The 14,680-nt window shown below is 45.1% G+C and overlaps 1 protein-coding gene across 5 annotated transcripts in view; it reads right to left on the bottom strand.

The window, feature by feature from the left end:
- Window positions 1-12,986: 12,986 nt before the first annotated feature.
- Window positions 12,987-14,680, bottom strand: part of CCDC87 (coiled-coil domain containing 87) — a 75,932-nt gene continuing 74,238 nt past the window's right edge. For all 5 annotated transcript variants that reach the window (XM_068276992.1, XM_068276995.1, XM_068276994.1 and 2 more), the window contains exon 21: window positions 12,987-13,177. In XM_068276992.1, coding sequence (XP_068133093.1) covers window positions 13,040-13,177 — 138 coding nt within the window. In that variant the 3' untranslated portion in view covers window positions 12,987-13,039. The remainder of the gene's footprint in view (window positions 13,178-14,680) is intronic.

Here is a 14,680-nt window from a genome sequence, read left to right as displayed (position 1 = left end):
TTTCCAAAATGCGACTCATTTCTCAGTATGGACTCTTTTCCATGGGTGGCTGAACTGCGCACTTGTCAGACCATTCAGACTCCTTGCTGCCGACTACAAGCACCTTTTAGTTGCACTTTCATGCAGCAATATGGCAGTGTTTATAATAATGTGTCATCGTTTGACACGTCGTGACATTAGCTGGCGGCGGAAAAAATAAGAGCCTTTCCCTATTGATATTTTATTCAAATATCATTCAAGATGGTCTTAAATTTGATTTTAAATAGATTTTCGTTAGATTAGATTTTTTTTTTTAAATCAAGCATTGTTTATGCTATTAAAGGCATCTGGTATTGTATGGTGACTCTACCAGGGAACTTTTGAAGAGAGTAATGCCTGAGATTTAGCAAGGGAGTCAGTGTGTGGATTTGTAACCATGGCCAAATTAAAATGGGCCATGGCAGTGACAATAAACTGTGGTATACGTCAGGTCACGATGTGACAATCATAGATATTACGTGAACAAGCCAGCATATACATGTCCACCAAGTAAATTATAAGCAGCACCATGGTCAGACACCTTGCGAGGCACAGACAAGATCATGGACAGGGGCGTAACAATAGACCCTGCAAGGGATGCAGCTGCAGGGGACCCCGTGGGGGAGGAGGTTTTTTTCCCTGTCTTTAGAGACTGACAACTAAGGGTATGGAGAAAAAAAATTTCTGTTCTCTACACAATTTTTTCTAATGACTGCATCTGCTCAGCCACTGATAAGGAATCATACAAAATTTTGCAGACACAGATCTGTAGACAGTCCCTATTCAGTGGTTAGCAGGGTCAAGGGGGGCCCCCATCCAAAGTTTCGCAGGGGGTTCCAATGAGTTCTAGTTACGCCACTGATCATGGAAGCCCACATTTCACCGACGTATGTGGCGAATGAAGACTAGTCCATCTGGTCCAGTCCTAAAGAAAGGTTAATGAAACGCTAATTGCTGAAAAACTAAGTGCTGGCCTCAACTGAACGATGTCAAACACAATGCATTGCAGCTTGCTGCATATGGGGATTTGTAGCCACAGGCCAGTCGAAGTTCCCATGCTGACCTTTGACTATAATCACTATCACTGGGCATGTGAGCATCAGAACTGTACCATGGATGAATGAAAGAAGGTACCTAGGACTGTTGTGTCATTTTTATCATTTAGATGTGAACACCCACAAACCATTGTTCCACACCACATATATCCCTTCAGGGAAAAGGTATTTTCCTATATCAGTGGAACTTGAGTATCTGGTGCTAACATTCTAGTGCCAGAAATCACAACACACCTTCAAAAATGTTATAAAATCCATGCATTGACAGATCAGAGTTGTTTGGTGGCACAAAATGGGCTTACAAATATTGGGTAGGCGGCTTTGTTTTGTATGGTCGGTGAATGTGAGAACCTTATGTTGGTCACAGCATGGGAGATATAGTGTAAAGATTGATACAAAATTTGATTGGAGTTGGCCTTATCTCTGAAAGTCATTGGCCCTAACTCAATAAACTTTTACTCCTAAGTCTTCATCTTCGCATTAAAATAACTTTAGCACTTTGCAATTGAAAAATGTTCCAAAAAGTACTTAAAACTCTACCAGCAAAATTATGTTGCTTATTTTCTTGCTTGCTCGTGGTAGGCATTTTATTGACAAAATGTAAACATCACCTAGGAGAAAACTCAGGAAAGAAAAAACATATAGTAACTGGCCCATACGCAATTAACTTTTTCTCTTGACATTTCTCCTAGGTGATATTTTCACAACTTGTCAATTAAATGCCCTTAAAACCATCGCAAGCTCGCCTAACACTAAACAGATTACACCCTGTCAGAAACAGCTCGGGTACTCTGATACACGACCCTAACGCCATAGTGAAGGAATTCCAGAAATATTACGCCCAACTGTATGATGGCACTACTACGGACAAGATCCGCACCCCAATAAGTCATATCCAGGAATATCTACATGATATCCCTATCCCTAAATTACCGTTGGATAGCAGCCTCTTATTAAACTCTCCTATTACTGTTAAGGAAGTTCTATCTGTCATTAAGGGCTTAAAGTCATCCAAGGCCCCTGGTCCGGATGGATACACTGCCTCGTACTATAAAACCTTTAAACAACTGCTAGCTCCAGAACTATCTACTTTCTTTAACAACATCCTGAAGGGGTAGGAAGATTTTCCCCCTGACTTGTCCAGAGCATCCATAGTCGTTATACCCAAACCTGGCAGAGACCCGGCGGAGGTTACCAACTACAGACCGATCTCCCTTATCAACATTGACGTCAAGATATTCTCTAAAATCTTGGCGAACAGACTGAATCCCCTCTTACCAAGTGTCATCCATCCGGACCAGACAGGCTTTATCCTGGGGAGACAAACTACGGATAACGTCCGTAGGATCACCGGGTTGATTGCTGAGATGAAGCGCTGTCGGACGCCTTCTCTGCTCCTATCTTTGGATGCGGAGAAGGCGTTCGACAGGGTGGACTGGAGGTACCTCAGATCGGTTTTGCTCAAATATGGTATAGGGGGTGAATTCTTGAACGGGGTACGAAGCCTATACACTAACCCCACGGCTTCGGTGTGCAACATGGGCATTACCTCCCCTTCCTTCTCTATTAAGAACGGCACTAGGCAGGGGTGCCCCCTCTCCCCTCTGCTATTCGCCTTATGTATTGAGCCTTTGGCTATCAGGGTCAGGCGCTCCTCGGACGTTACTGGGATTTCAGTTGGCAGATCTGTTTTTAAAACCGCCCTTTTTGCAGATGACACAATTTTTACTCTCTCCAACCCCTTAATCTCGGTCCCAAACCTATTCAAGGAAATTGAATGCTTCTGCACCCACTCAGGGTTTAAGATCAACAACTCAAAATCTGAAGCGATCCCGTTCGGTCTCACAGAGGCACATCAGACTTCTCTCTCTCACTCCTTTGGCTTCAAATTTAGGCCCAATGGACTGAAATACCTTGGTGTCACAGTCTCCCAGGATCTCGGAGATCTCTACAAGCTCAACTATGTACCTATGCTTAAAAAACTACATAGACTCCTAGATGATTGGCAGCATTTTCGCATTTCTTTGCAAGGTCGTATATACGCAGTCAAAATGACACTGCTCCCCAAAATCCTGTACCTCTTTAGGGCCCTACCCATAAGAATTAACAAAAGAGATATCGAGGGGCTGCAATCCAGGATCACTAACTTTGTATGGGAGGGACGCAGACCCCGCATCAAATACACCAACTTGGCCCGCCACAAACTGCAGGGGGGATTGGGTGCCCCCAACCTCCTACACTATTACTACGCTGCTAGACTCTCACAGCTCCTTCAATGGTCCTCCCCCAGAGGAGTGGTAAGATGGGTTGATCTAGAGCAGGAGCTCATCTATCCCTTCCCAATAAAGACACTCCTATGGACCCCTAAACCCTGCCTGGGTCCAAACTCCTCATCTTTCCCAATACACGAGTCCTTGTTGATTAAAAAGACATTGAAAAACTTCCTGACCCCTGAGGGCCATCCCTCTGCCCTCGAATCTTTATTATATAATGAAGATTTCCCCCCTGGGGTTTGTGGTTTGGCCTGGGGGAATTGGAGAACTGGAGGGGTTCACACTGTCAATGACATGGTGTCAGATGGGACCTTGCTCCCCTGGCCACAACTTAAGGAAAAATTGGACTGGCCAGATTCTGAATTATATAGATACCTACAAGTTTGCCATTTTATCCAGTCTCGTCAAACTGCAGGATTACAATTAAAGCGCTCCCCCATTGAGTCTATCTCTTGTTCTCACCCTTTGCCACAAGGCCTTATCTCCACTATATATTATGACATTTGGTACACTAAATACTCAACCCCCTCCACGGCCATGGTAAAATGGTTGGAGAGACTCAATGGACCTGAGGACGAAGAACACTGGGAACATATATTTAGCGCCATGGCCAGCTCCTCCAAACATACTCTCACTAAAGAACGCAGCTACAGAATCTTCTATGACTGGTTCCGTACCCCAGTCCAGCTTGCTAAATGGGGACTAATCCCCACTAGCTTATGCTTTAGGGGTTGCCAGACAGAGGCGGATCAAATCCATTGCTGGTGGTCCTGCCCATGTGTGGCAAACTTCTGGGACATGAGCTTCTCTCTAGCCTCAGAAGTATTAGGCCTAGAAATCCCACTGAACCCCTGGTCAGCCCTTTTCCATAAACCCCTTCCTCAACTTAGCAAATCCCAAAACAAATGGCTAGGCCAAGTTTGCAACGCAGCTAAAACCCTCCTAGCTAAAAGTTGGAAGACACTTCCCCCTTCCAAACCTGAGCTGATCAACAAAATCCAATCAATTTATATAATGGAAAAAATAACCTCCACAATCAGAGAAACTACCCCATTATTTGATAAGATTTGGGACCCTTGGGAAACATGGCTCTCCTCTCGGTCCTGAACCCCCCTTATATCACTCTCCTCATCTTAGAATGCCATGGCGAATACCAATCTACTGGCCCGGATGGAACCCCACCTGATGTTAGTTCTTTTCCTCCCCCCCCCCCCCCCCTCCCCCTCACTTGTCCGCTCGGTTTATAGCGGCCCCAACCAACCTGTTAAATTTATACTGCTTTGTTTCTGGTACTAACTATGGACAATGTGTCTGAATATAATGCCATAGTACTTTTGATACAATGTATGACACCAATTGCCTTTTTCCCAGGTTTTCTGAGCCTTTGTCTGTATTTGTTATATGATAATTCAAATAAAACAAAGTTGAAAAAAAAAAAAAAAACCATCGCAAGCAAGAAAATACTTCAGATAATTTTTTACTTTCTTTTTCGGTGCTTTTTCCATTTCGAAGTGCTGAAGAATAATTTTAAAGAAAAATTATCTCCTGAGAGAAAGATAAAGGTGGCCATACAACAGGCGACTGTGCATGCCCGACCCATTTCGAGATTGAAATTGGTCGCATTGGCGATAGAGCATGCTGCAAGATGTCAGGCCAAAGTTAGTTGGTCAGGTGCACAGCGGGAACACCATACAATTTCCCGACGATCAACGCAACTATCCGCCGCCTTGCTGCTGTGCCCCGCTGTGGCAAAGTGTATACATTACCTGTCTCGGCCTCCACCTGTCCCCTGCTGCTCTGGGCGCATTCTCCTCTTCCGCATTTCCTGGTGTGACGTCACACACGCGCGCCCTTACTACGGAAACAACGTGGATCGGGCGTGTATTGCGAAAAGGAGAATGCACCCTGAAGCCAGCGGGGGACAAATGGAGGCCGCAGACAGGTAATGTATACACTTTGGCACGGTGGGCATGATGGGGGCACAGCGGCGAGGCAGCGCACAGGGAAGATTCTGGATCAATTTCAGCGTGAAATTGATTGGGAATCAGCCTGCAGTGTATGGGCAGCTGACAGATTTCTCTCTTATCAGATTTAATAAGAGAGAGATTTGTATCTTGGTTGAACCGGCTCCTACATTGCTAGATGTATGGCTACCTGTAGGAGAAAAAACACTTAATTTCTTATGGGCCATTATCTTTTTGATTAATTTTTATTTTACTTATTGACCTTCACCATCTGTCTGAACGTTTACCATGGATGAAGTCTTGTGTTTGTTAAATCGTGAGTACATTTTACTTGTGTGAATTTGCAGCAAGGGTAGCTTGCAAAAAAATTAAATAAAAAATAAATCTGTGCATATGAATGAACGATCGATTTTCAAGCCACCGTCCTGCGTGTGGAACACTGATCGATCGCTTAATCGACCCTTTGCTTATCGCCCTGTGTGTGACCAGCATTAGTAAATCAGGCCCACTGTTCTTTTTGAAAATGAATTATTATACCTGCAATAGTGTGGGCACTAAAGATAAATTCAATGTATGACAAAAAAATATATTTCTATTAAATACTATTTCCAGCACCACTTTTTTTTTCTTTTTTAGATTACATATTATCTGGGTCAATAAAAAATGACTAGGCTAGCAGCATGTGCAATATCTTTTATGAATGCTACTATTTCCCCAAAGACTTTCGCTCAGCAGCAATTAATGTAGATTTTATCCATTAACGTTTATTTATGATGGAGCTAAACCCCTGGGGTTCCTGACAAACACCAGCTGACAAGTTGAATGCAACCTTCTGAACTGTTTTCAGAAGAGCTAACAGTAAATATGGCTAAATCCCTGCTAGGCAGTATGTAACCATGGCAACTAAACTAGAAAAAAATGTATAGATACTATTTTAAGATAGCATTGCTAACATTTTACCTGTTAAGTTTCCTCCACTTAATTGGTGTAGACCTTCAGGGTCTTATAAATGTCCATGTGTTCAAAAGAAAAGGGAAAATGAAAAGCATAAATGACTAGACCTAAAAATAAAACTTTTGTTCTCTTTAGTCTTTGACAAAGAAGAAGTTTGCACAACATTACTTGCCCTAAACCTCCATGAAATGCAAATACATCAGTTATACAGCTTATTTAGAAGAATGCTAGGTCCAGTGGCGGACACAGCCAGCAGTGGGCCCCTGTGCAAAATTGTAATTGTGGGCCCCCTATGACCTGCGGCGCGCGTAGCGCGCCGCGGCAAAATATGGGCGTGGCTACAAATAGTGGATAGAACCTGCAAAAAATGGGCGTGGCAATGACCGGATGAGGGCGGAGCTAACTGTAACTTAAAGCGAACCCGGGGTGAGGGTTTATTTCCTTTTAAACAATACTAGTTGCCTGGCGGCCCTGCTGATCTATTTGGCTGCAGTAATAAACTGAATTACACCAGCAACAAGCATGCAGCTAATCTTCTCAGTTCTGACAATATTGTCAGAAACCCCTGACCTGCTGCATGCTTGTTCAGGGTCTATGGTTGAAAGAATAAGAGGCAGAGGACCAGCACGGCAGCCAGGCAACTGGTATTGCTTAAAAGGAGAGAAATATGTCAGCCTCAATATTATTCTCACCTCAGGTTCCCTTGAAAAGTGCAACGCAAAGACAGTGGGCCCAAGTTTTGGTGACCCTTTCCCCAGAAAATTCACATAATTGTGCAGGTTTTCTCAAGAAAATACACATATATGCCCAGAAAATACGTGCAATCATGTCGGCAGATATGCCCAGAAAATACGTGCAATCATGTCGGCAGATATGCCCAGAAAATACGTGCAATCAAGTCGGCAGATATGCCCAGAAAATACATGCAATCAAGTCGGCAGATATGCCCAGAAAATACGTGCAAACAAGTCGGCAGATATGCCCAGAAAATACATGCAATCAAGTCGGCAGATATGCCCAGAAAATACGTGCAAACAAGTCGGCAGATATGCCCAGAAAATACGTGCAATCATGTCGGCAGATATGCCCAGAAAATACATGCAATCATGTGGCAGACCTGCCCAGAACATACACCTGCTAATATAAATAAAACAAAAACATTTACTCACCTGCAGCAGCAGACCTCCTGTCCCAGCCTCCATCCGGCGCGCAGATCCCATGGGTGGTTGGGTGGATAGGTAGCCTAGTGGGTGGGTTAGTGGGTGGGTGGGTGGGTGGGTAGGTAGGTAGGTAGGTAGGTAGGTAGGTAGCCTGGTGGGTGGGTGGGTAACTAGGTAGGTAGGTAGGTAGCCCGGTGGGTGGGTAGGTAGGTAGCCTGGTGGGTGGGTTGGTAACTAGCCCGGTAGGTAGCCGGGTGGGTGGTTAGGTAGGTAGCCTGGTGGGTGGGTAGGTAGGTAGCCTGGTGGGTGGGTTGGTAACTAGCCCGGTAGGTAGCCGGGTGGGTGGTTAGGTAGGTAGCCGGGTGGGTGGTTAGGTAGGTAGCCTGGTGGGTGGGTGGTTAGGTAGGTAGCCTGGTGGGTGGGTGGGTAGCCTGGTGGGTGGGTAGGTAGCCTGGTGGGTGGGTAGGTAGCCTGGTGGGTGGGTTGGTAACTAACCCGGTAGGTAGCCGGGTGGGTGGTTAGGTAGGTAGCCTGGTGGGTGGGTTGGTAACTAGCCCGGTAGGTAGCCGGGTGGGTGGTTAGGTAGGTAGCCGGGTGGGTGGTTAGGTAGGTAGCCGGGTGGGTGGGTAGCCTGGTGGGTGGGTTGGTAACTAGCCCGGTAGGTAGCCGGGTGGGTGGTTAGGTAGGTAGCCGGGTGGGTAGGTAGCCGGGTGGGTGGTTAGGTAGGAAGCCTGGTGGGTGGGTAGGTAGCCGGGTGGGTGGTTAGGTAGTTAGGTGGGTGGTTAGGTAGGAAGCCTGGTGGGTGGGTAGGTAGCCGGGTGGGTAGGTAGGTAGGAAGCCTGGTGGGTGGTTAGGTAGTCGGGTGGGTAGGTAGGAAGCCTGGTGGGTGGGTAGGTAGGTAGCCGGGTGGGTAGGTGGTTAGGTAGCCGGGTGGGTAGCTATCCGGGTGGGGGGCCCGACTCCTATCCTCCCTCCCTCCCTTCCTTCCTCACCTCGGGGGGCCCCCTCCCGATATGCGCGGCGGGAGAGCGAGCGGCAAATGCAGGAAGTCTTCAGGGCTCTCCAGGCATCCGCTAGAGGCCCAGCCGCTGAGTCTCCAATATGTCTCCAACTGGAGACATATTGGAGACTAAGCGGCTGGGCCTCTAGCGGATGCCTGGAGAGCCCTGAAGACTTCCTGCATTTGCCGCTCGCTCGCTCGCTCTCCCGCCGCGCATATCGGGAGGGGGGCCCCCCGAGGTGAGGGAGGGAGGGAGGATAGGAATCGGGGGGCCCCCCGGGGAATAAAATAATTAAAAAAAAATTAAAAAAAAAAAATACTTAATGGGCCCCTGAAGAAAACGGAACTTCAGGGGCCCTCGTGCGGCGGCACGGCCTGCACGGCCGTATGTCCGCCACTGGCTAGGTCTTTTTAGCCTGCCATAGGATGTGTTTGGTGATGTAGGGCTGCCATCAGGGGGGTATAAATAGTACTACAGTACTAGTCCTGGGGGGGAAGATCCAGCATTTTACCTTAGAGGGGGATCTGAAGGGTACCACAAAATAGTTCTAGCGTGTGTATGCACCTTTAACAGTACTTCCAGTGAATAAAACAGTGCCTGTCGTGTAAGGCTCTGTCTGAATGCTGCCACAATTGGTGGGTCTCAGGGTTACTAACTCACCTGCTTGCCCGTAATTCATCAATGTCATAAACTCTGCCCCCTCCTCTGCAAAGCAGCCATGGCAGTTTTTTTCCTAATGTCTTCTGAAGCTCTGGCCACCCCCACCTGCCTCACTCAGCCCGCCCCCAGTCAGCAGTTGCAGCCTAATTGGTGTCAGGTCATGGAAATGCAGGTGGGGATGGCCACAGCCTCGGAAGGCTTCGGAAAAAATGGCCGCAGCTGTCTTGCACGGAGGGGGGCGGAGCGTCACCCAATAAACAATAAATGACCCAATAAATGACAGAGCCTTACAGCGTCTTTCTCACTGGAGGTACTCTTTAAATCACAGGGTGAAGCACAGTTTCTCTATAGTATATGTCATTTATTACAACAGTATTTTCAATTAACTGTACATGGAAAAGTTTTGTAAACAAAAGGGGAATTCTTGTTGCACCATTTTTTAGTTGCTCACTTTCAACTCAGCAGCCCCCAGTTGCCTGCTGACTTCCCTCTCCCGGCTGAAGTGATGTGTCCTGATAAGCTAAACAGGGGAGAGGTGTGGCTTACAGGGAGCCATAGGCTAACAGGGAGGACTGGCTTCAGTGATCACTAGTGATGGGAATTCCGGCTCTTCTCAGAGAATAGGCTCTTCTGAATCGGCTCCTATTAAAGAGCCGGCTCTTACGGCTCTGAATCGGCTCTTCTTTAAATATCACTAGACACCACTCAGAATCGGAGTAAAAGCCCCGCCCCCATCTCCATGACAACTCCAGACTGCTTATCTGACTGGGGCAATCCCTCCTGCAACTGCTCTGCTCCGCCCCATACACTCCTACAAGCTGAAAGAGGTGGACTACATCTCCCAGCATGCCTCAGCGCCCTTTATTACAAAGCAAAGCTCTTTTTAAACTGAGAACCGGCTCTTGTCGTTCGCAGCAAAGAGCCGGCTCTTAGAGCCGGGTCGTTCGCGAACGACCCATCACTAGTAATCACTAGAGATGTGATCACTAGAGATAATCACAATGTGATGCAAATAATTGCAGTTTGCATGCATATTTCATGCTAATTGTAGCTGGGTACTGGACCAATCAAATTACTGTAAATTATGATTGGACAACTTTCAAGCAGCATAAAATGTGCATGAAATGTGCATGCAAGCCAGAAATATGTACATTTAATTGACCATCTCTAATCACTCCTCAACTTGCATTCTGTTGTCACTAAACTGGAAGTTGTTCTGACTGACTTGGAGTGAGCAAGCAGCTATTTTTTTTTTTTTTTTTTTGGCTGAAAACATGTTTTTGTGTGCGCAATTTATTAACATGATGTAGAATTAAGTGTGAATAAAGAAAAGCTCTGCCTAAACGGAGGCTTTCAGTAATGAGAACTATTCAGCACAAGGCAAAGGTAAACTGAGAATTCCTTTATGTCCCTCCAGTAGCACGCCTGGAGTGATAGCTCCACCTACCTATGGTGAAGCAGAAAAAGACACACCCACAGAACTATGAAACAACACTACTTTACTCTAACCTGGCACAGTTCTCTCTTTTGCTAAACCAGGGGAAGCTTGAAAACTCCATTGGGAACTTCGCAGCGGGGTGGATCTAAGTGTTTAGGATCAGATGGGACAGATTTCATGCAATAGCTCTGGACATTATAGATGTTGCTTCCATCCATATTGCAATATGTGCAGCAGGAGACTGACATTCCATGTGCAGCAAAGGGACTGCACTGCATTATGTGAGGTGAAACATAAAATAACACATGGGGCTATGGCCAGGAGCTACCATTTCTGGGTGTGCAGCAGTGATGCCTTGTTGTGTCATTACCTGAAGAGGTGGGATTATTAAAGTGACTCTGTAACAAAAATTACAACGTTTTTTCTACCATCCTACAAGTTCCTAAACCTATTCTAATCTGTTCTGGCTCACTGCAGCATTTTGTACTATAACGGTCTCTGTAATAAATCAATGTATCTTTCCCCTGTCAGACTTGTCAGCCTGTGTCTGGAAGGCTGCCAACTCTTCTGTGCTGGTCTGTTCCTCTATGCACACTCCAGTGTGTGTTTTATTTACATAAGCCAGCAGTTTCTCTGCTATCTTATCAGTGATAGAAGAGAGCTGGGTAAAAATCCTCCTCTGTTAGGCTGTGAAAGTAGCTGGCTGACACATACTGAGGAATTACAAACACAGGCACAGGCAGAGCTGTCTGCAGGAAGCCTTTAATGTTCAGTGCATGAGAGAAGAAGGGGACAGAAGGTAAACACACAAATGATCTTTTGAGATTCAAAAGGAAAGCTGTATACATCCTGCTTGTGTATGAATGTATTTTCTATGTGTGGACATATTGTACATCAATCTACTTCCTGTTTTGGTGGCCATTTTGTTTGTTTATAAACAAACTTTTTAAAACTGTTTTTGACTACTTTTAATGCAGCGGGGAGCGGCGAAATTGTGACAGAGGGTAATAGGAGATGTCCCCTAACGCACTGGTATGTTTACTTTTGTGCGATTTTAACAATACAGATTCTCTTTAACTCATCATTCTGCACCATAACACAACAGTAACGGCAATGTAAGGCTAGCTCATGCCAGTTTAGCTGAAACAGAAAAAGGACGAAGTTCAATCTCCCTTTAAAGCCACCCGGGGTAGGCAAGAGAAAGGGTGTGACCATTGGGGGCCCTTTGATTTGTAGTTACGCCCCTGAACAAAGAACAAATGATAACAAAAGTAAAATAAAAACGAGTCTGGTATTCCAAGTCTTCCCCATTGTACATAAATATTTATTTGTTACTTCATCTGTCACTGATGGAGAGATCTCCCCACTCCTTGGCCCATATGCAATCCACTTTTTCACCAAGGTGAAATTTTAAAACTTGTCAAAAAAATGTCTTTTAAAGAGACACTGAAGCGAAAAAAAATATATGATATTATGATTTGTATGTGTAGTACAGCTAAGAAATAAAACATTAAGATCAGATACATCAGTCTAATTGTTTCCAGTACAGGAAGAGTTAAGAAACTTCAGTTGTTATCTATGCCATTAAGCTCTACGACTTTCAAAGTCATGGAGAGGGCTGTTATCTGACTTTTATTATCTCAACTGTTAGTTAATTTTTTACTTTTCCTCTGCCAGAGGAAAGGTCATTAGTTCACAGACTGCTCTGAAAGAATCATTTTGAATGCTGAGTGTTGTGTAATCTGCACATATTAGAGAATGATGCAATGTTAGAAAAAACACTATATACCTGAAAATAAAAATATGAGAATATTTTCTTTGCTGCTAATCTTCTAGTAATTATTCATAGTACACAACCAATTCATTATATCATATATTTTTGTTTCGCTTCAGTGTCTCTTTAAACCCCCAGTAAGCAAACAAATACTCAAAATGATTTTGATAGTACTTTTTCTTTACTTTTTGGTCCTTTTCCCATTGCAAAATGCTAAAAAGTTATTATAAATCAAAGATGAAAAATTATCTCATAGGAGAAAACTCAGGTGAAAAAGTTAATTGCATATGGCCCCTTGTCTGGAGAGAAAGGGATGGAGATGAACACAGATAGAGAGACAGGGCAGAATTAAAAATCCTCTAAGAAGATTAAACCCGTCTCATTACCACATTGTTTACTTCTAAATTAATGTTTTTCCTGGGATTTGGTTTTAAGAAAAGAATCCTGATTGGCTTGCACTCCATATTTAGCTTTCATAATAGCTGTTCCATTAGTGTGCACAGGGAAATACATCTCCACTGACCTCAGCTGCCTGACAGCTCTGTGAGAAACAGACAGGGTTCCACAAGGTGACAAGCCTTCCTCATGATCATTTATGAGTGTTAAGCAATACGGGTTATAATAGTGACAGTGAGAGCTTGTTTGTGTGTGTCTATAAAACCTGAGCACGAGGCATGACTTGCAAAGTCTGGCTTTAGTCAGGAAGTTTATTCTTGCTTAGTCCTTTATAAAAAAAAAAAAACTAATTCACTGGATCAAGTCTTAAAGCAGTACTGTCTGTTTTAATGTCCATTTCCAACACAAATTTGCGACGATCCTGCTGCAACCAGTAAAGCATTTCTGTTTTGTCCCACTTTATTTTTTCAGCATATGGTCTGCCCTGCAATAGAAGAAAGATACTTCTTGTTAAAATTCTCAGCTATATTGCATGAATGATGTGATCAAATGTGGCAGTTCAAGTGAATATAAAACAGTTTATTTCATCTGTTACTTTCACACTAGCGCGTTGTGGTATTTTCCCCCAACCCTCCAACATCGCATTGGGCAGAAATGTAAATGAGAGAGGCCACAACATCTGCAGTGCGACGGAAGTTGTTTACTTTCGGACCGAGCTAATTGAAATCTACACCATGTTTTGTTAGGCTCTTGGCTGGGAGGGCGTAGATTTCAATTAGCAGCAAATGCGCGCATCCGCCATTTTCGTCGCTCACCACCGATCGCACCGAAGAAACCTGACGTCTTCTCGCTGAATCTCACTGGCTCTGCTTGCTTGTCTCTATGACCGCAGAGCCCTGTGAGCTGGTCAGGAGCCGATTTCATTGGCTCCTGGCCCTGTCTTTCAATGTAAGCCGCTCCCATTGGCTTACATTGATAGGCAGGGTCAGGAGCCAATGAAAGAAGCTCCTGACCGGCTCACAGGAACTCTGCCGTCAAAGAGACGGCAGAGTGGGTGGCCCAGGTTCCCGACGTGTGGCGTTAAGTGCGGCAATTCGTGGGTATTCATCGGGTTTCTGCCGTTGCTGGTACCAGCGGTCTCTGGTCTTTAAGCGGGCAGAGACCGCTGGTACTTAAGTGGTTAATCAATGCAGAGGCTGCAGTGCATTGCGCAGCGTTACCACAGGGCACATCATTGCTTTGAAGTCCATGTTACCACAATATGCTGCATCATGGGTTTGCGAACCCACACTGACCATCCTGGAGCCATAATGATGTACACACACCCAGCAGGGGAAGGGGAGAGAGATGATAGGCCGGTCAGGTCATGGAGGCAGTCAGCACACTTGCAGTGCAGTTCGGCATGAGAAACGCGTACGTTAAAAAGGGGCGCTGGGAAAAAGGGCGCCGGGTTTTTAACGATAAGCATGGATAACGTTTAAAAATGTATTGTACTGTATTTCGTTTAAAATTAATGTTTTTTAAAGTTATAAATCATTAAATAATGTGCATTAAATCGGCAATTGTAAAAACGTTAATCTTTCGTTTAAATACTGAAACGTATAATAACGTTAAAAAAAAAATTACTAAGTAACCCTCCCTGTACCTACCCCTAACCCCTAGACCCCCCTGTTGATGCCTAAACCTAAGACCCCCCCTGTTGGTGCCTAAGTAACCCTCCCTGTACCTACCCCTAACCCCTAGACCCCCCTGTTAGTGCCTAAACCTAAGACCCCCCTGTTGGTGCCTAAACCTAAGACCCCCCTGTTGGTGCCTAAACCTAAGACCCCCCTGTTGGTGCCTAAACCTAAGACCCCCCTGTTGGTGCCTAAACCTAAGACCCCCCTGTTGGTGCCTAAACCTAAGACCCCCCTGTTGGTGCCTAAACCTAAGACCCCCCTTTTGGTGCCTAAACCTAAGACCCCCTGTTGGTGCCTAAACCTAAGAC

Source organism: Hyperolius riggenbachi, chromosome 3 (genome assembly GCF_040937935.1).
Source record: "Hyperolius riggenbachi isolate aHypRig1 chromosome 3, aHypRig1.pri, whole genome shotgun sequence".
NCBI lineage: Eukaryota > Metazoa > Chordata > Amphibia > Anura > Hyperoliidae > Hyperolius > Hyperolius riggenbachi.
Note: the sequence above shows the minus strand (reverse complement) of the source record. Positions and strands in the feature narration are given on the sequence as shown.